General features: G+C 37.7%; 2 protein-coding genes across 2 annotated transcripts; both read right to left on the bottom strand.

Moving 5' to 3' along the window:
- Positions 1-6,348: 6,348 nt before the first annotated feature.
- Positions 6,349-8,108, bottom strand: LOC127257510 (uncharacterized). Its single transcript, XM_051283972.1, has 2 exons — positions 6,452-8,108; positions 6,349-6,353 (listed from the first exon to the last, which is right to left on the bottom strand). The coding sequence occupies exons 1-2, from the start codon at positions 8,106-8,108 to the stop codon at positions 6,349-6,351; spliced, it is 1,662 nt and encodes a 553-aa protein (XP_051139929.1).
- A 6,522-nt stretch (positions 8,109-14,630) lies between these two features.
- Positions 14,631-22,157, bottom strand: LOC127257502 (uncharacterized). Its single transcript, XM_051283961.1, has 8 exons — positions 21,290-22,157; positions 18,567-19,501; positions 17,952-18,512; positions 17,230-17,480; positions 16,153-16,800; positions 15,249-16,020; positions 14,969-15,095; positions 14,631-14,911 (listed from the first exon to the last, which is right to left on the bottom strand). The coding sequence occupies exons 1-8, from the start codon at positions 22,155-22,157 to the stop codon at positions 14,631-14,633; spliced, it is 4,443 nt and encodes a 1,480-aa protein (XP_051139918.1).
- Positions 22,158-22,581: the final 424 nt, after the last annotated feature.

Below are 22,581 nucleotides of genomic sequence, written 5' to 3'. Positions count from 1 at the left end.
ACTATAGAGCACAAAGTAAGTATAATCTATAACATGCTATATAATATAAAGGAAAAACCATTGAAAAAACAAAAGCGCTAAATATACTAATTCCGAACACTCTACAACAAATACGAAAAGCACTACAATTAGAAGCACTATAGAGCACAAAATAAGTATAATCTATAACATGGTATATAATATAAAGGAAAAGCATTGAAAAAACAAAAGCGCTAAATATACTAATTTCGAACACTCTACAAACAACACAAAGAGCACTGCAATTAGAACTATCAAGCACAAAGTAAGTATAATCTATAACATGCTATATAATATAAAGGAAAAAACATTGAAAAACAAAAGCAGCTAAATTACTAATTTCGAACACTCTACAACAAATACGAAAAGCCTTGCAATTAGAACTATGGAGCACAAAGTAAGTATAATCTATAACATGCTATATAATATAAAGGAAAACCATTGAAAAAACAAAAGCGCTAAATATACTAATATCGAACACTCTACAACAAATACGAAAAAGCACTGCAATTAGAACACTATAGAGCACAAAGTAAGTATAATCTATAACATGCTATATAATATAAAGGAAAAACATTGAAAAAACAAAAGCGCTAAATATACTAATTTCGAACACTCTACAACAAATACGAAAAGCACTTGCAATTAGAACTATAGAGCACAAAGTAAGTATAATCTATAACATCTATATAATATAAAGGAAAACATTGAAAAAACAAAAGCGCTAAATATACTAATTTCGAACACTCTACAACAAATACGAAAAGCACTACAATTAGAACTATAGAGCACAAAGTAAGTATAATCTATAACATCCTATATAATATAAAGGAAAACATTGAAAAAACAAAAGCGCTAAATATACTAATTTCGAACACTACAACAAATACGAAAAGCACTGCAATTAGAACTATAGAGCACAAAGTAAGTATAATCTATAACATGCTATATAATATAAAGGAAAACAATTGAAAAAACAAAAGCGCTAAATATACTAATTTCGAACACTCTACAACAAATACGAAAAGCACTGCAATTAGAAGAACTATAGAGCACAAAGTAAGTATAATCTATAACATTCTATATAATATAAAGGAAAACCATTGAAAAAACAAAAGCGCTAAATATACTAATTTCGAACACTCTACAACAAATACGAAAAGCACTGCAATTTGAACTATAGAGCAAACTAAGTATAATCTATAACATTCTATATAATACAAAGGAAAAACATTGAAAAAACAAAAGCGCTAAATATACTAATTTCGAACACTCTACAACAAATACGAAAAGCACTGCAATTAGAAGAACTATAGAGCACAAAGTAAGTATAATCTATAACATGCTATATAATATAAAGGAAAACCATTGAAAAAACAAAAGCGCTAAATATACTAATTTCGAACACTCTACAACAAATACGAAAAGCACTGCAATTTGAACTATCGAGCACAAAGTAAGTATAATCTATATGATACTATATAATATAAAGGAAAACCATTGAGAAAAACAAAAGCGCTAAATATACTAATTTCGAACACTCTACAACAAATACGAAAAGCACTGCAATTAGAACTATAGAGCACAAAGTAAGTATAATCTATAACATGCTATATAATATAAAGAAAACCATTGAAAAAAAAAACGCTAAATACTAATTCGAACACTCTACAACAAATACGAAAAGCACTGCAATTAGAAGAACTATAGAGCACAAAAGTAAGTATAATCTATAACATGCTATATAATATAAAGGAAAAACATTGAAAAACAAAAGCGCTAAATATACTAATTCGAACACTCTACAACAAATACGAAAAGCACTACAATTAGAGCACTATAGAGCACAAAAGTAAGTATAATCTATAACATGCTATATAATATAAAGGAAAACATTGAAAAAACAAAAGCGCTAAAATACTAATTTCGAACACTCTACAACAAATACAAAGAGCACTGCAATTAGAACTATCAGAGCACAAAGTAAGCATAATCTATAACATGCTATATAATATAAAGGAAAAACATTGAAAAAACAAAAGCGCTAAATATACTAATTTCGAACACTCTACAACAAATACGAAAAGCCTGCAATTAGAACTATAGAGCACAAAGTAAGTATAATCTATAACATGCTATATAATACAAAGGAAAACATTGAAAAAACAAAATGGCTAAATTACTAATTTCGAACACTCTACAACAAATACGAAAAGCACTGCAATTAGAACACTATAGAGCACAAAGTAAGTATAATCTATAACATGCTATATAATATAAAGGAAAACCATTGAAAAAACAAAAGCGCTAAATATACTAATTTCGAACACTCTACAACAAATACGAAAAGCACTACAATTAGAAGCATTATAGACCACAAAGTAAGTATAATCTATAACATGCTATATAATATAAAGGAAAACCTTTGAAAAAACAAAAGCGCTAAATATACTAATTTCGAACACTCTACAACAAATACGAAAAGCACTGCAATTAGAACTATAGAGCACAAAGTAAGTATAATTTATAACATTCTATAATACAAAGGAAAAACATTGAAAAAACAAAAGCGCTAAATATACTAATTTCGAGCACTCTACAACGAATACGAAAAGCACTACAATTAGAAGAACTATGGAGCACAAACTAAGTAATCTATAACATGCTATATAATGTAAAGAAAAACCATTGAAAAAAAAAAGCGCTAAATATACTAATTTCGAACACTCTACAACAAATACGAAAAGCACTGCAATTAGAAGAACTATAGAGCACAAAGTAAGTATAATCTATAACATGCTATATAATATAAAGGAAAACCATTGAAAAAACAAAAGCGCTAAATATACTAATTTCGAACACTCTACAACAAATACGAAAAGCACTGCAATTAGAACTATAAGCACAAAGTAAGTATAATCTATAACATGCTATATAATATAAAGGAAAAACATTGAAAAAACAAAGCGCTAAATATACTAATTTCGAACACTCTACAACAAATACGAAAAGCCTTGCAATTAGAACTATGGAGCACAAAGTAAGTATAATCTATAACATGCTATATAATATAAAGGAAAACTCTGAAAAAACAAAAGCGCTAAATGTCATGGACCGAATTGATCAACTACACAAGACACAGAATTAAACTAACTAAGCAGAACTAACTAAGAAATAAAAGAACAAATTAACTAAGCGGAAACGAATAAAGCAAGAAAAAGGATAATCGAAAGAGAAGCAAACCTAAGTAAGTACTAACGTAAGAACGACCCGATACCCTTCTAGCATCGAACCATCCTCCACGAAGGCACCACCTCGGTCGACACTTTGGAGAGCTCTTCCATCTTCCCCAAATGCCACGAACTTGAGGCTTTATACTCAAACCCGAATTTTTGAACTAAACCCCATGGAGCATGCAATGGAATTGCATTCCATGAAATATTAGACTAAAAGAGAAAGTATTGCTATCAAGCATAACTTTCCATAAAAAGGAAATGATCATAAATGATCAAATATTCATAAAAATATTCTTGCTTGGTGTGTTTTACAAAGCACCTTAAGAGTCCTATTTATAGGAGTGGGGGAAGGGGCAAGTGGAGTGATTTTCCAATGTGGGATAGGTTTAGTATAACTAAGTAACCTCTCATTGATTGACACCTAGCTAATGGTCCCCTCTTGCATGTGAGAGGCATGTGAGAGAGCTTATTGTATATGTATATGTATAAGTGGTCCCAATAGATGGTCCCCCCCCACTTAAGCATGTGCAACCTAGGTTTATATAATTACCTATTAAACCCTCTATTTTAGCAAACTCCTAGGTTTGCACAACTTTTCCGTTAGTTTTCCGGTTGAGGCGTTGCAAGCTCCAATGTAACCTTTACAACCACGGCACTCGCCCTAGGCTTTCCATCAAGTCCTCGCATGTTGTAACATAGTCCGTTGGTTGGGCTCCAATTCTCTAATTTCTTTATTAGGCCTTGCAATTTTTCAATGCACGCTTTCGCTCGAGCTCTCGAGACTGGTCCGATTGGAATATGTGGAATTGCAAGTCCCGATCTTTTCGTATCCATGTCATCCTCTCCCCCTTCAGAAGGTTGATCCATCAACCGTTGTGCTTCCTCATCGGCTCGATCATAGAGTGATAAATCTGCAATATTAAAAGTAGGATTAATACCATATTCATCCGGAAGTTCCAAACGGTATGCATTATCATTAATCCTTTCAAGCACTCGAAATGGCCCATCTCCTCGGGGTGATAGCTTTGTACGTCGTCTTGCTGGAAACCTTTCCTTCCTCATGTGAACCCAAACCCAATCGCCGGGATGCAATATTACAGCTTTACGTCCGCGGTTAGCGTACTTAGCATATACCTCCGCAGATTTTTCTAGACTTGCTTTGACATCCTTATGAAGTTCCTTTATGCGTCTTGCTCGTTCCCTACCATTAACATTTAAGAACTCATTGCTAGGCAATGGTAAAAGATCAGTAGGCGTTAGTGGGTTCATTCCATAAACTACTTCAAACGGTGACATGTGTGTGGCTGTGTGGATATGTCTATTGTATGCAAATTCAATGTAAGGAAGACATTCATCCCAACTTTTACTATGTGAATTCACAATAACTCTAAGGAGATTACCCAACACCCGGTTTACCGCCTCCGTTTGTCCGTCAGTTTGGGGGTGATAGGATGTGGAGAAAAGAAGCTTAGTACCAATTTCGTGCCACAACGATTTCCAAAAGTAACTCACGAACTTTGCATCACGATCTGAGACAATAGACCTTGGCACTCCATGAAGGCGTACTATCTCCTTGAAAAATAGTTTGGCGATGTGATGGGCATCATTTGTCTTTGCACAAGGAATGAAATGCGCCATCTTGGAAAACCTGTCAACCACAACGAAAATAGAATCTTTAGCACGTGCAGTTCTAGGTAAACCCAACACAAAATCCATACTAATATCAATCCAAGGTCCCTCAGGGGGTGGAAGAGGCATGTAGAGTCCATGTGGCTTAAGTGTTGACTTGGCCTTAAGGCACGTCACGCATCGCGAAATATAATCTGCAACTTGCTTGCGCATTCCAGGCCAATAAAATTTCTCTCCAAGAGCTTCCATTGTAGCATTCTTCCCAAAGTGGCCCATCATGTCACCACCGTGAACTTCTTGTATTAGTAACTCCCGAATGGAGCATTTTGGGATACAAAGTCGATTATCATAATACAAAAATCCCTCATGTCTGCAATACTTATCATGCCCATGAAATTCACACAAAGCATACACATCTTTGAAATCCTCATCAGTGTGGTATAATTCCTTAACATGCTCAAATCCTAATAAATGCGTGGACGCGTATGAAATTAAAGCATACCTGCGTGAGAGTGCATCCGCGACAATATTATCCTTACCCTTTTTGTACTTGATGGTGTATGGAAATGACTCAATAAAAGATACCCATCGTGCGTGCCTTCGATTCAGCTGTTGTTGCCCCCTCAAGTGCTTCAAGGTCTCATGATCGGTGTGTATCACAAACTCTCGTGGCATCAAATAATGTTGCCATGTCTTTAAAGCCCGTACCACCGCATACAACTCCTTGTCATATGTAGAGTAATTCAAGGCAGCCCCTCCAAATTTCTCACTATGATAGGCTATGGGTCGACCTTCTTGAAGCAAAACTGCACCCATGCCTTTGCCCGAAGCGTCACACTCAAGCTCAAAGGTCTTCTCAAAATTTGGTAGCGCAAGTACTGGTGCTTGAGTAAGCTTTGCCTTCAATGTCTCAAACGCTTCTTGGTGTGCTTGCTCCCATTTAAATGGGACTCCCTTCTTGAGCAAGGACGTGAGAGGAGCAGCGATCAAGCTAAAACCAGGCACGAACCTCCGAAAAAATCCACACATTCCCAAAAACCTCCTAATTTCTCCCACATTCATTGGAGGTGTCCATTCTTTAATTGCCTTTACTTTTGTTTCATCAACCTTCAAGCCATCCTCGCTAACTACAAACCCAAGGAAAACAACTTCATTAGTGTGGAATATGCACTTTTTAAAATTAGCATAGAGTTGTTCTTCCCTTAACCGTTGAAAGACGAGTCGCACATGCTCCACATGTTCATTTTCACTTTTACTGTAGACAAGAATATCATCAAAGTATACTACAACAAATTTACCAATGAAAGCACGTAGAACATGATTCATTAAACGCATGAAGGTACTAGGAGCATTAGTTAGACCGAATGGCATTACCAACCATTCGTACAAACCTAGCTTTGTTTTAAATGCCGTCTTCCACTCATCGCCGGGTTGCATACGAATCTGGTGGTATCCACTCCGAAGGTCAATCTTGGAGAAGATTCTCGCCCCATTGATCTCATCAAGCAAGTCATCAAGGCGCGGGATTGGGTGTCGATACTTAATTGTAATCGCATTCACCGCTCTACAATCCACACACATCCTCCAAGTTCCATCCTTCTTGGGGACAATGATAACAGGAACAGCACATGGTGATAAGCTCTCCCGAACCCATCCCTTCTCAAGAAGTTCTTGGACTTGTTTTTGAATCTCCTTATTCTCATCTGGGTTGCACCGATATGCAGGACGATTTGGGATCGAAGCACCGGGTACGAAGTCAATTTGATGCTCTATCCCACGAATGGGCGGTAGTCCTTGCGGTAGTTCCTCCGGGTATACATCCTTCATCTCTTCAAGCATCCTAGCAAAGGGAATGGGAAAATTAGTGAGTAGATTATCTTTATCAGAATGAAATAAATCTTTGCATAACAACATAAAACAACCCCCCTTTTGATGATCTAGGTCACCAACTTCTCTCTGAAAATCGGTAAGTGAAAGAAGGATGTTGGAACCCTTAGCAGTAGACTCTCTCTTTTCCTCTGTGGATACTTCTTTTCCTTTAGCTCTTTTAAGGCTTTCAGCCTCTTGCATCTTCTTTCGCAAACTTTCTTGATCTTTTCGAACCTCCTTCAATGGCAAAGAATGAATCATTACCTTGTAGCCCTTGTCATAAAATCTAACTTTGTTAGTCTTGCCATCATAGATAATTCCTTTATCGGATTGCCATTGTCGGCCAAGAAGCACATGGCATGCGGTCATCGGAGTAACATCACAAAGGACATCCTCTTTGTAGGGGCCGATTGAAATTGGAACTTTGGCTTGCCTAGTGATCTTCATATCTCCACTAGAGTTCATCCATTGAAGATGGTATAGAGTTGGATGCTTGATAGTTTGGAGTCCAAGCTTGTCTACCACATACCAACTTACGACATTGGTGCAACTTCCGTTATCAATGATTATCGACGCTCGCTTCCCACCAATCTTGCACCGACAATGGAAAATATTCTCCTGTTGCTCCTTAACCCGATCAACAAAATTTTCCGACTCCTTGGGAACTGCTCCAAGCATTCGCAAAACCACTAGAGACTCCCCGGATGAATCCTCTTCAACGTGCTCTTCCGTCTCTTGGATTGCTTCATCCTCACTCGCCTCAACTTCATGTTCCCAATCTTCACCCTCATCATCCGACCAAAGTACATAGTCCCCATTGTCACAAAGCACAACAGTTCGCACATTAGGGCATGTATTGGCATAATGACCTTTCCTTTGACACTTAAAGCATGTGACTTCCTTTGCTTTGTTTGGTGAACCATCCTTGCTGACTTTCCTTGGTTCATCACGCTTAACCACCTTAAGCGGCTCATTCTTGGTCGTGTGCTTATCATCTCCTTTGGGCCAAGATTTTGTTGGTCCCGTATTACCCCCAAACTTGTTGAAATTTGGTGACGTCTTTCCAAAGCTCACACTTACTCCTACCTTTCCATGCGATTCAATCTTGGTAGCAAGTTGGACAAGTTCCAAAGTAGAATTGTAAGGATACATATCCACTTGAATCATAATATCACACCTCAGCCCTTTGAGAAACCGATACATGGTGACTCCATCATCTTCCACAAGCTGAGCCCGCATCATAAGCATCTCCATTTCCTTGTAGTACTGCTCAACCGTCTTGCTACCTTGGACTAAAAACTGAATTTTCTGAAGAAGATCCATCCGATAATGCGGGGGCACAAAACGTGCATGCATAGCTCGAGTAAGGGCTGCTCATGTCTCAATCGGAGGCATTCCAGACCTTGCAATATCAGCTTGTATCTTCTCCCACCAAACAAGAGCATACTCCTTAAACTCCACAACAGCAAGCTGAATTTTCTTGCGCTCCGAGTAATTATGACATGCAAACATCATCTTCACTTTGCTTTTCCACTCAAGAAACTCATTAGGTTCAGCCGATCCTACGAAAGGTGGTATGGAGAACTTGATGGACTGCATGTTATCATCAACCTCATTAACTCGAACTCGGCTCCTTCGGTTATGGATATCTTCTTCCAAGACAAATTCATCAAGTAACTCTTTGGTAGCATCCCGTCTTCCTCGTCGGCCTTGGATAGATGTAGGCCTTGGACTAGTATGACGCCTTTCACCAAAATCATCAACTTGGATAGATCGATTTGGGAAAACACTTGTTGAGCCCATAGGTTGCTTGCCAAGGTGGATTTCTTCACGTCTAGCATCACTATGACTTCCTCTTTCTTCAAGAGTAGCAACCTTATCGAAAACCTCATCGAGTTTCTTTTTCATGTTTTGATCAACCTTTCTTAACAAGGCCTCCGCATAAGCCTTCATCCGAGCATCCACAACATCATCTATGTCATCTCGAACATGATCAACTTGACTCCGTAGGTCATGTATCTCTCGACCTTGCAGATCCACACGAGATGTCATGCTATCCATCTTTCCACCTAACTCGTCTTTAATATCTCGCATATCTTTGCTTTGCTTATTTATCGCAGCCAAGATATCATCCAACGAAGCCATACCTGCACCAAAACAAACTAATATATGTATATTGAAAGTTAGTTCTCTCGATTCCCCCCCCCCTCGCACACTCGTGTATACCTCTCGACAAATGGATAGAGTTTCCAAGCTCTTAAAGTGTGCCTTGATGGAGTCGTAAAGGTGGAACCTGAGTGACGTACGCGTTTAAAGTGGACAAGAAACTTTAAACACGACTCAATCAAAGAAAGCACAAGATAGTGTCAATCATGCAATGCAAAGAACCAAGCTCATTCATTCACGAACGAATGACCAAACGTACACAACACACAAATGCCGGAACTAAGCAAGTCAACAACAAACACAAGCTGAATAGATCTCAACAACCACAAAATCACCACAATACTCAACCCCTTCTAAAACGTGTCAAACGAATATGACAAGCACAAAATCGATCCAAACTCAAAAACCCAAAACTGAATAATCAACGTCAACTACAAGTTCACAAAAACTAATTAATATAACTTTCTCCCCACATCACAAGCTTTCCAATGACATATCATACGCGAAAAATGGAGCTCGTATGAGAAAACTACAACTCAAACAAGATTATCGACAATAAATTGCTCTAGTCCTCCCGCTCGATTTTGTTTTTGTATTTTATTTTATTATTATTTTTTTAAATATTTTGGTTTTCTTTTTCTTTTCTTTGCAACAATTTTTTTTTTTCGCAACTCTTTTTTTTTTTTTTTACTTTTTCACGGCAATATTACGAGGCCTAGGCAAAACAATACATCAACAATAACTCCTTACACTTCCCCAACAACATCCAACTCAATTAATTCAACCTCACTTCAAACAACAACGAACTCAACAACCCGCAAACTAGCAAATCTCAAACAAGAGCAAAATCGCAAAACTCAAACAAGAACAAACTTGCAACACTCAAAGAAGAAGAAACTCGTAAAACTCAAACAAGGGCATGAAGTGTACAATTAAAATCACTCGTCAACAAAGTCACAAGCTTGAGTTCATATAATGCATATGGATGTAAGGTGCATGTTGTACACTAGGAAGCATAGAGGATCAAATCGACTACACTAGAAGGCCAAGCAATGACAAAACTCGAGATCAAATCTACGTCAAGAATATGCAATAAACAGCTCGACTACGCAACTAGATGAATGAATAAAAAGAAAAGATAACAAAGGAATTTAATTTTTTTTTTTTTTGGAATTTTCGGAATAAAGATAGTGTAAATTGATCAAACTGCTCTGATACCAAAATTAAATATATGTCATGGACCGAATTGATCAACTACACAAGACACGGAATTAAACTAACTAAGCAGAACTAACTAAGAAAGAAAAGAACAAATTAACTAAGCGGAAACGAATAAAGCAAGAAAAAGGATAATCGAAAGAGAAGCAAACCTAAGTAAGTACTAACGTAAGAACGACCCGATACCCTTCTAGCATCGAACCATCCTCCACGAAGGCACCACCTCGGTCGACACTTTGGAGAGCTCTTCCATCTTCCCCAAATGCCACGAACTTGAGGCTTTATACTCAAACCCGAATTTTTGAACTAAACCCCATGGAGCATGCAATGAAATTGCATTCCATGAAATATTAGACTAAAAGAGAAAGTATTGCTATCAAGCATAACTTTCCATAAAAGGAAATGATCATAAAAGATCAAATATTCACAAAAATATTCTTGCTTGGTGTGTTTTACAAAGCACCTTAAGAGTCCTATTTATAGGAGTGGGGGAAGGGGCAAGTGGAGTGATTTTCCAATGTGGGATAGGTTTAGTATAACTAAGTAACCTCTCATTGATTGACACCTAGCTAATGGTCCCCTCTTGCATGTAAGAGGCATGTGAGAGAGCTTATTGTATATGTATATGTATAAGTGGTCCCAATAGATGGTCCCCCCCCACTTAAGCATTCGCACCTAGGTTTATATAATTACCAATTAAACCCTCTATTTTAGCAAACTCCTAGGTTTGCACAACTTTTCCGTTAGTTTTCCGGTTGAGGCGTTGCAAGCTCCAATGTAACCTTTACAACCACGGCACTCGCCCTAGGCTTTCCATCAAGTCCTCGCATGTTGTAACATAGTCCGTTGGTTGGGCTCCAATTCTCTAATTTCTTTATTAGGCCTTGCAAATTTTCAATGCATGCTTTCGCTCGAGCTCTCGAGACTGGTCCGATTGGAATATGTGGAATTGCAAGTCCTGATCTTTTCGTATCCATGTCACTAAATATACTAATATCGAACACTCTACAACAAATACGAAAAGCACTGCAATTAGAGGCACTATAGAGCACAAAGTAAGTATAATCTATAACATGCTATATAATATAAAGGAAAAACATTGAAAAAACAAAGAACTAAATATACTAATTTCGAACACTCTACAACAAATACGAAAAGCACTGCAATTAGAGGCACTATAGAGCACAAAGTAAGTATAATCTATAACATGCTATATAATATAAAGGAAAACCATTGAAAAAACAAAAGCGCTAAATATACTAATTTCGAACACTCTATAACAAATACGAAAAGCACTGCAATTTGAACTATCGAGCACAAAGTAAGTATAATCTATAAGATGCTATATAATACAAAGGAAAAACATTGAAAAAACAAAAGTGCTAAATATACTAATTTCGAACACTCTACAACAAATACGAAAAGCACTGCAATTAGAAGCACTATAGAGCACAAAGTAAGTATAATCTATAACATGCTATATAATATAAAGGAAAACCATTGAAAAAACAAAAGTGCTAAATATACTAATTTCGAACACTCTAAAAAAAATACGAAAAGCACTACAATTAGAAGCACTATAGAGCACAAAGTAAGTATAATCTGTAACATGCTATATAATATAAAGGAAAACCATTGAAAAAACAAAAGCGCTAAATATACTAATTTCGAACACTCTACAAAAAATACGAAAAGCACTACAATTAGAAGCACTATAGAGCGCAAAGTAAGTATAATCTATAACATGCTATATAATATAAAGGAAAACCATTGAAAAAACAAAAGCGCTAAATATACTAATTTCGAACACTCTTCAACAAATACGAAAAGCACTGCATTTTGAACTATCGAGCACAAACTACGAATTATCTATAACATTCTATATAATACAAAGGAAAAACATTGAAAAAACAAAAGTGCTAAATATACTAATTTCGAACACTCTACAACGAATACGAAAAGCACTACAATTAGAAGAACTATGGAGCACAAACTAAGTGTAATCTATAACATGCTATATAGTGTAAAGAAAAACCATTGAAAAAAAAAGCGCTAAATATACTAATTTCGAACACACTACAACAAATACGAAAAGCACTGTAATTAGAAAAACTATAGAGCACAAAGTAAGTATAATCTATAACATGCTATGTAATATAAGGGAAAACCATTGAAAAAACAAAAGCGCTAAATATACTAATTTCGAACACTCTACAACAAATACGAAAAGCACTGCAATTTGAACTATCGAGCACAAAGTAAGTAGAATCTATATGATGCTATATAATACAAAGGAAAACCATTGAAAAAACAAAAGCGCTAAATATACTAATTTCGAACACTCTACAACAAATACGAAAAGCACTACAATTAGAACTATCAAGCACAAAGTAAGCATAATCTATAACATGCTATATAATATAAAGGAAAAACATTGAAAAAACAAAGAACTAAATATACTAATTTCGAACACTCTACAACAAATACGAAAAGCCTGCAATTATATAGCACTATAGAGCACAAAGTAAGTATAATCTATAACATGCTATATAATATAATGGAAAACCATTAAAAAAACAAAAGCGCTAAATATACTAATTCCGAACACTCTACAACAAATACGAAAAGCACTACAATTAGAAGCACTATAGAGCACAAAATAAGTATAATCTATTACATGCTATATAATATAAAGGAAAACCATTGAAAAAACAAAAGCGCTAAATATACTAATTTCGAACACTCTACAACAAATACGAAAAGCACTGCAATTAGAAGCACTATAGAGCACAAAGTAAGTATAATCTGTAACATGCTATATAATATAAAGGAAAACCATTGAAAAAACAAAAGCGCTAAATATACTAATTCCGAACACTCTACAACAAATACGAAAAGCACTACAATTAGAAGCACTATAGAGCACAAAATAAGTATAATCTCTAACATGCTATATAATATAAAGGAAAACCATTGAAAAAACAAAAGCGCTAAATGTACTAATTTCGAACACTCTACAACAAATAGAAAGAGCACTGCAATTAGAACTATCAAGCACAAAGTAAGCATAATCTATAACATGCTATATAATATAAAGGAAAAACATTGAAAAAACAAAAGCACTAAATATACTAATTTCGAACACTCTACAACAAATACGAAAAGCCTTGCAATTAGAACTATGGAGCACAAAGTAAGTATAATCTATAACATGCTATATAATATAAAGGAAAACCATTGAAAAAACAAAAGTGCTAAATATACTAATTTCGACCACTCTACAACAAATTCGAAAAGCACTGCAATTAGAAGCACTATAGAGCACAAAGTAAGTATAATCTATAACATGCTATATAAAATAAAGGAAAACCATTGAAAAAACAAAAGCGCTAAATATACTAATTTCAAACACTCTACAACAAATACGAAAAGCACTGCAATTATAACTATAGAGCACAAAGTAAGTATAATCTATAACATCCTATATAATATAAAGGAAAACCCTTGAAAAAACAAAAGCGCTAAATATACTAATTTCGAACACTCTACAACAAATTCGAAAAGCACTGCAATTAGAAGCACTATAGAGCACAAAGTAAGTATAATCTATAACATGCTATATAATATAAAGGAAAACCATTGAAAAAACAAAAGCGCTAAATATACTAATTCCGAAAACTCTACAACAAATACGAAAAGCACTACAATTAGAAGCACTATAGAGCACAAAATAAGTATAATCTATAACATGCTATATAATATAAAGGAAAACCATTGAAAAAACAAAAGCGCTAAATTTACTAATTTCGAACACTTTACAACAAATACGAAAAGCACTGCAATTAGAACTATTGATGCGAACTTGCCAAGGATAACAATTCGGATCGAATTCCACAAGAATAAGTAACAAAAATATTGTAGATTTGGATAGAGTAAGGGATGGATGGCTATATATATATATATCTATATTAATGGTGATAAACTGGACTCTCTTGAATGGAGAGGTAGTCGGGAAGGCAACACGAGAGATCAAGCTCACGTATCACAATCCTCTAAACAAGCTGACAATACAAGCTATGGCAAGAATAGTTCCAGTACTATTCGAGAGGCCACGACTTGTTTCAAATCACTCGAAACAACTCGATTTGGGGATATGAAGCTGTAACCGAATCACTCAAGATTACACTTCAAAAAGGCACAAGAATCGCTCTTGAAAAAAAAACCAGTTTATAAAATCTCTTTGTGGAATGAAAAAATCTTACAATGATAATCATGGGTCCTTTTATAGAGGAACCATGGAAATTTAAAAACAAGAAAGTACACTCTTAAAGGAAATAAAATCATATGGGGAGTAGTTATTATAATTAGCCTTATTTAGTATTATTGACCCATTATTCATGGCAATCCCATGATTATTGGTAATCCCTTGATCTATGGAATTCCTTCATTCAGGGGATATTGATTCATGGGATCCCTTCAATTAGGGATAGTAATTTAGGGGAGGTCCAATGCCTTGTAAGGTGCTCCTGGCCTTATGGTCCTTGGGACTTGTGATCCAATTTCCAGAAGAATGCATGGTTTATTTTGATCGTCGTTGTAGAGTTCAGCAGTGGCATCCATTTGAAGTTTGGCACACTTTGTTATTGCCAATTGAAATTTATGGGCTCGGCTCCTAGTGATTGGTCCAGGAGGAATTATGATTGGGTCCAATTCCGTCATGATGGTCACATCATCCCCCCTCTCTTGAAAAGGTTGTCCCATCAACCTCTCGTCACCTACATCAAACGGAGACAAGTCAGAAACATTAAATGTAGCATGGACATTATACTCACCTGGGAGGTCTAGTTTGTAGGCATTATCGTTGATGCGTTCAACGACTTGAAAGGGACCATCGCCTCGTGGGGACAACTTAGACTTGCGTTGTGCCGAAAATCTCTCTTTTCGTAAGTGAAGCCACACCCAATCACCGGGTTGGAAGACAATCTTCTTGCGGTGGCGATTAGCAGCTTTTGCATTCCGCGCATTGGTAGCGTCAATTTCCTTTTGTACTGTCTTATGAAGCTCCTGAATCTTTTGTGCCCGATCCCTGAAATTAACATTTTGTCGCTCACTACATGGTAGTGGCAATAGGTCAACTGGAGAAAGTGGGTTGAAGCCGTACACTACTTCAAAAGGGGACATGTTAGTAGCACTATGGATAGCACGATTATATGCAAACTCAACATGAGGGAGACAACTTTCCCAACTACGCAAATTCTTTTTGATAATACACCTAAGGAGAGTGCCTAGGGTGCGATTTGTTACTTCCGTTTGACCATCTGTTTGTGGGTGATATGAGGTAGAAAAGAGAAGTTTTGTCCCTAATTTTCCCCAAAAGTTTTTCCAGAAAAAGCTTAAGAATTTAGTGTCCCTATCAGATACAATCGTACGGGGAATTCCATGCATTCTAACTACTTCTTTGAAAAACAAATTAGCAATATGCATTGCGTCATTCGTCTTATTGCAAGGAATAAAGTGGGACATTTTTGAAAACCTATCGACAACAACCATGATAGAGTCCTTACCTCCTTTTGTACGAGGTAGCCCCAAAATGAAGTCCATACTCAAATCTACCCAAGGTGTGTCGGGTGTAGGCAGGGGCTTATATAAACCATGTGGTAGCGTTGTGGATTTGGCTTGTCTACATGTAATGCAACGTGTAATGTGTTGTTCCACGTCCGCACGCATCCTTGGCCAATAAAATTTTTCCTGCAAAAGTTTAAGAGTTTTGGTGGCTCCAAAATGCCCCATGAGTCCACCTTCATGGACTTCGTGAGTTAAAACAGTTCGAATAGAACCTTGTGGAATACACAACTGGTTAGCCTTATACAAATAGCCCTCATGCAAATAGAAATCTTTAAATCCAGTGCTGGCACACTTATTGAAGATGTCAGAAAAATCTTTGTCATTTGCATACAATGATTTTACCTGTGAGAACCCTAGCAATTGAGAAGTCAAAATAGTAAGAATGTGAGTGCGCCTAGAAAGTGCGTCAGCTACGACATTATCCTTTCCCTTCTTATACTTTATCACATAAGGGAATGTATCAACAAAAGAAATCCATCTGGCATGCCTCTTATTTAGTTTAGCTTGAGTTTTTATATGCTTAAGGGACTCGTGATCTGAGTGGATAACAAATTCCTTTGGCAAAAGATAATGCTGCCATACCTGAAGTGCACGAACCAAGGCATATAACTCCTTGTCGTAAGTTGGGTAGTTCAAGGCTGCGCCACCTAGCTTCTCGCTGAAGTATGCAATAGGTTCGCGATTTTGCATTAGAACGGCTCCAATACCCACACCTGAAGCATCACATTCAAGTTCAAATGTTAGTTCAAAGTTCGGGAGTTTAAGAATTGGGGCATGAGTTAACAAATATTTCAGCTTGTCGAAGGCTTGTTGTTGCGCTTCTCCCCAACTAAACAGTTCATCCTTGCGAATAACAGCAGTGAGAGGGGCTGCAATAGTACTGAAATCACGAATAAACCTTCGGTAGAATCCCGCCAAGCCATGGAAACTACGAACTTCACGAACAGTAGTAGGGACAGGCCACTCCTGGATGGCTCTGATCTTCTCCTCATCGACTTGTATTCCCTGTGCGCTAACAACATAGCCAAGGAATAGACAACTAGAAACACAAAATGCACATTTTTCAACATTTGCATAAAGTTTGTTCTGCCGCAATAAAGTGAACACTTCTCTCACATGCTCAATGTGTGCAGATAAGTCCTTACTATAGATCAAGATGTCATCAAAGTAAACAACCACAAACCTTCCTATGCAAGGTCTAAGAACATGATTCATCAATCTCATAAAGGTACTAGGGGCATTAGTTAAGCCAAAAGGCATGACAGTCCACTCATACAGCCCTAGCTTAGTTTTGAAAGCAGTTTTCCACTCATCTCCTTCTCTCATTCTTATCTGATGGTAACCACTTTTAAGATCAATTTTTGTAAAAAGAGCAGCACCCTGAAGTTCATCAAGCATATCATCTAATCTAGGAATAGGATGTCTATACTTAATAGTAATTGCATTTATTGCTCTACAATCTACACACATACGCCACTTACCATCCTTCTTTGGAACGAGGAGTACCGGTACAGAACATGGACTAAGGCTCTCACGCACCCAGCCTTTATCTAACAAGTCTTGGATTTGCCTTTGGATCTCTTTGGTCTCATCTGGGTTGGCCCTATATGCCGGCCTATTTGGCAATTGAGCGCCAGGTATGAAATCAATCTGATGCTTAATACCACGGATTGGGGGCAACTCGCTTGGTAGTTCCTTGGGTAGTACATCAGAAAATTCCTGCAAAATAGGATAGAACTCTGGAGGCAGGTTAGATTGCAAATCATAAGCTGTAAGGAGATTAAACTTACAAAGCAAAATGTAAATCCTATCACTCTCATCCTCTCCAATGGATCTAATATCCTTTCGAGTGAGAAATATGGCCTGGTCACTGTTCCTCCCCATTTGGGAAAGGGTATCTTTGGTAGGTACTCCCTTACTTTTCTCTCGTTTTTCTGAGGGGATCACTCTTGGAACTCGCGATGGAGCGGTCATAGACGAACTTGCCATGGAATTTATGTCTGCCTCTCATATGGAGCTTTGAGTTCCCGCTGATTTTGAGACGTTCTCCATAGCCATCATTTCTTGAACATGGTTTTTTTGTATCACTTCCTGATCCGTGTGGGCTTCTTGGGGGGTAAGGGGAGTCAAGGTGATCTTTTTGCCCTCATGTGTGAGCGTAAAAGTATTTTCCTTCCCAAAGTAGGTGACATTGCGATCAAATTGCCAAGGCCGTCCAAGTAGTATGTGGCAAGCCTGCATTGGCACAACATCGCATACAACCTGGTCCATATAACCACGAATTCGGAAGGTTACCTCAACTTGTTTATTTACTCGTAGTTCCCCATTATTGGTCAACCACTGCAATCGATAGGGTCGCGGATGGGGCTTGGTGACAAGGTTCAACTTTTTGACCAATGTCTCACTAACCACATTGGTGCAGCTTCCGTTATCAATTATCATGCTGCAAATCTTGCCTTCGATTTTGCAACGACAGTGGAAGATGTTCTCTCTTTGCATTTGGGTTGGTTCCTCCTTTTGAAATGTACTAAGAGACCGCAGAGTTACCACCGTGATTTTGGAGTATTCATCATCTTCTTCAACAGTACTTTCCTCACATTCAAGAATTTGTTCACCATCTACATCTCCTTCATCGTCGGTGACGACTTCACCCGCATCCGTCAAGATCATGGCCTTCTTGTTCGGGCACTCAGAGGCATAGTGCCCTTTCCCTTGACACCGAAAACAGGTAATTTCACGGTTTCGGGGATTCTTGCCATGGACATATTCCTTTTGTGGGTTTCGAGTTGTGCCAACATGCGCGACACTTTTTCCCTTGTCAACATTAGAAAATTTATTGACGTTAGTATTAGGGATACCTCGGGGCTCCAGGATAGTTTGGGTAGACCGGGGTGGTGGTCGATTGAAAGAATCCGCTCGCCCCTTTCGCTTGCGTTGTTTCTCCAATAAAATCGCACGTTGGAGCAATTCCGACAAGTCAACATACGGGTGTAGCTCTAGAGTATCTCTCAAATCTCGGTTGATTCCACTCATGAATCGAGCCATGGTTGCTTCAGGATCCTCCACAATATCAGCCCGCATCATGGCTGTCTCAAGCTCTTTGTAATACTCCTCTACACTTCTGTTACCTTGAGACATTTGTTGAACTCGTTCGTGTAGCTCCCTCCTATACCAGGATGGTACGAATCGTTTCCTCAGAGCCTTTTTGAGCCCATCCCATGTGGTGATCCGCGCCTTCCCTTCTCGCCTTCGTTTCGTACTTAGTTGCTCCCACCAATTAAGGGCATAGTGGGTGAACTCCATTACAGCAATTCTCGTCCATTGCTCATCATCATATGTAGAGCAATCTCGAATCAACTCCATCTTCTTCTCCCAATCAAGATAAACATCCGGGTCAGAATTCCCATTGAAAGAAGGAATGCTGAACTTCAAGTTCCTCATAGGATCTTGATTTCGGTTGTCTCTATTTGGAGGGGGTGGCTCCCATTCTTCATCAAAATTTTCAGAAGCGTCTTCCCTACCTCGGTATATAGGATTCCGCCTTGCAGATCGACTAGCGTCGGGGGCGGGTCGGCCCTGCTGTCGCTCAGTTGTCAATTCCCGAATAGATTGAGCAAGATCAGCCAACATTGAGTGTACGGTGTCCATCTCGTCAGTAAGTTGCTTCGTGAATCGTGCTTCCAATGCTTTGGATAGCGCTGCGATTTGAGGATTAGGGCGCTCGTCTGGGTGTCCTTCACCTGCCATCAAAGAAAAAATGTAAAATAACAAGGGTATATCCTCACACAGGTTTCTCCTCTCTTGAATCGCGCTCTCCGGTATGTAATGATCTCGCCACAAACACTCTTTCACTCCGCTCGTGTTTCACTCACTTAAATAAAACTGGTCAACGACCCAATGCAATTCCCAAATCAAGAAATTTCAAGTAAAAATCACAAGTAATTAGACCTTTAGATAATCGAATAAAAATAGGAGAAATATTATAAACTTTTTTTTTTTGGAAAGAAGTGGATATGGATAATGGAAATGAAAATATTAAATAAAGAAAATTAAGAGAGAAAAAAAATGTATGGAAAGAGAAAAGGGATAAGAATATATAGAAATATATTAATGTTATGTAGAAAAGGAAAACAAAATATTCTCAAGTCTTTTTTTTTTTTTTTTTCAACTTTTCTTTTTGTATTTTTTTTTTTTTCGGATTTTTTTTTTTTTTTTTTTTTTTTTTTTTTTTTGTTTCAAATATGAACCGTGATATCAATCAAGAGATTGTATCAACCTAGCTCTGATACCAGATGATGCGAACTTGCCAAGGATAACAGTTCGGATCGAATTCCACAAGAATAAGTAACAAAAATATTGTAGATTTGGATAGAGTAAGGGATGGATGGCTATATATATATATCTATATTAATGGAGATAAACTGGACTCTCTTGAATTGAGAGGTAGTCGGGAAGGCAACACGAGAGATCAAGCTCACGTATCACAATCCTCTAAACAAGCTGACAATACAAGCTAAGGCAAGAATAGTTCCAGTACTATTCGAGAGGCCACGACTTGTTTCAAATCACTCGAAACAACTCGATTTGGGGATATGAAGCTGTAACCGAATCACTCAAGATTACACTTCAAAAAGGCACAAGAATCGCTCTTGAAAAAAAAACCAGTTTATAAAATCTCTTTGTGGAATGAAAAATCTTACAATGATAATCATGGGTCCTTTTATAGAGGAACCATGGAAATTTAAAAACAAGAAAGTACACTCTTAAAGGAAATAAAATCATATGGGGAGTAGTTATTATAATTAGCCTTATTTAGTATTATTGACCCATAATTCATGGCAATCCCATGATTATTGGTAATCCCTTGATCTATGGAATTCCTTCATTCAGGGGATATTGATTCATGGGATCCCTTCAATTAGGGATAGTAATTTAGGGGAGGTCCAATGCCTTGTAAGGTGCTCCTGGCCTTATGGTCCTTGGGACTTGTGATCCAATTTCCAGAAGAATGCATGGTTTATTTTGATCGTCGTTGTAGAGTTCAGCAGTGGCATCCATTTGAAGTTTGGCACACTTTGTTATTGCCAATTGAAATTTACGGGCTCGGCTCCTAGTGATTGGTCCAGGAGGAATTATGATTGGGTCCAATTCCGTCATGATGGTCACATCATCGAGTGCTAAGAGCTCGGAGAGTGACTAACGTCAAATTGGACTCCGGTATGGATTCTACAGCTTCCTGTTGGTAGGAGTTTGCCTCATTGACCTCTTCAGTTTCTGATTCGGATTCGTACTCACCGGAGATCGTAAGAACCATAGTACGCTTGTTGGACATTGATTCGCAAAATGTCCTCGGCCTTGGCATTTGAAACATAACACATCTCGGCTACGGGTTGTGCTCTTTGGGGGGGCATATGTTGGCGGCTTAGGGCGCGTCGAATCAACTCCCGCTATCTCTTTTCCTTTGTTGATATGTTGTGGAAGCGGCGCTTTAGGAAACCCTACAGTTGGAGAAAGTTTAAACTGATTACCTTGCATCCGCTTTGATTTTAGTTGCTTCTCCACCTTTATGGCCAAGTGTATCATCTCCTCAAGGTCCACGTATTGGTACATCTCTACCGCATCAGCAATATCCCTTTGAAGTCCATTCGAGAATCTAGACATCGTTTGCTCCTGATCTTCATGGATATCGGCTTGTAGAAGAAGTGTTTCAACCTCCTTATAGTACTCCTCCACTGACCGCGCCCCTTGTTGTATACTCTGCAATCTCCGCAATACTTCACGATGGTAATGAGGGGGAACAAACCTCTTTCGCATTAGTGTACGAAGTTCTGTCCAAGTACGCACTGGAGCCTCCCTATTTCTGTAGCGGTTGATGCTCAATTGGTCCCACCATGCAAGCGCATAATCTGAAAACTCCATTACGGCCACACGGAGTTTTTGTTGGTCAGTTAATTGTTGAACATCAAAGATTAGTTCTAACCTTCGCTCCCATTGCAAAAATGCTTCAGGGTCGGATTTTCCTTGGAACGGTGGCACTTGGAACTTGATCGAGTTGATCGCCTCATCTCCATCCCGTCGGTGATGGTTATTATGATGCCTAGGTCGTTCCCAATTTCCTCCAAACTCCTCATCATCGGGTTCGTCAGTGTTGTGTGGTGATGGGGGCCGGATGTTGCGTCTTGGCCTCAAATGCGGTTGAACATTATTTCGCCTTTGAGCTTCAGGTAACGGTCGGATATTCTCTTGTAACTTTTGTTGATTCTCTTCCAGTTGATCCATCCTATTATTCATCAACTCCAATCCAGAATGGTGAAGAGTTTTGAACTCTTGTAGAATGGTGTTGAGAAGACCTTGTACATCAACTTGTTGAGAATTGGATCCTTCACCCCCTGCCATTAGAAACAGAAGAAAGAAAACAAAGAAAATAATCTCACTAGAACTCTCGTGTATCACTCCACACCTTATGTACCTCTCCGTCTCGCAAAAAGTACTCAAATCAAATCGATGGAATTCTCCCAAAGACGATAGCCAAAAAATCCAAAACAGTAGGGAAACCAAAGAAATATAAGTTCAGAATGAAGGTAGAAGACAAATAATCTAAATAGATTATTTTTTTTTTTTTTTTGATAAAAGAAAAGATGATTCGAGAACTAGAAGTAAATAACAAATATATTATATTTGATAATAACTTTTTTTTTTTTTCATTTTTTTTGCCTCTTTTTTTGTTTTTTTTTTTGCTTTTTTTTTTACTCTTTTTTTTTTTTTTTTTTTTTTCAAATAAGAACCGTGATATCAATCAAGAGATTGTATCAACTAGCTC

The sequence above is a fragment of the Andrographis paniculata genome, unplaced genomic scaffold, assembly GCF_009805555.1.
Source record: "Andrographis paniculata isolate CXL003 unplaced genomic scaffold, ASM980555v1 Contig143END, whole genome shotgun sequence".
Classification (NCBI taxonomy): Eukaryota; Viridiplantae; Streptophyta; class Magnoliopsida; order Lamiales; family Acanthaceae; genus Andrographis; species Andrographis paniculata.
Note: the sequence above shows the minus strand (reverse complement) of the source record. Positions and strands in the feature narration are given on the sequence as shown.

Bases quoted from the DNA above. Each gene is read 5' to 3' on its own strand.
- LOC127257510 (XM_051283972.1), bottom strand. From the start codon at position 8,108: ATGCATGCACGTTTTGTGCCCCCGCATTATCGGATGGATCTTCTTCAG.
- LOC127257502 (XM_051283961.1), bottom strand. From the start codon at position 22,157: ATGGCAGGGGGTGAAGGATCCAATTCTCAACAAGTTGATGTACAAGGT. The intron at 18,513-18,566 runs GTCGCGCATGTT...GTCCATGGCAAG, and splicing joins ATGTTGACAAGGGAAAAAGT to AATCCCCGAAACCGTGAAAT. The intron at 16,801-17,229 runs GTGTGTAGATTG...TTGTGTTTCTAG, and splicing joins AAGGATGGTAAGTGGCGTAT to TTGTCTATTCCTTGGCTATG.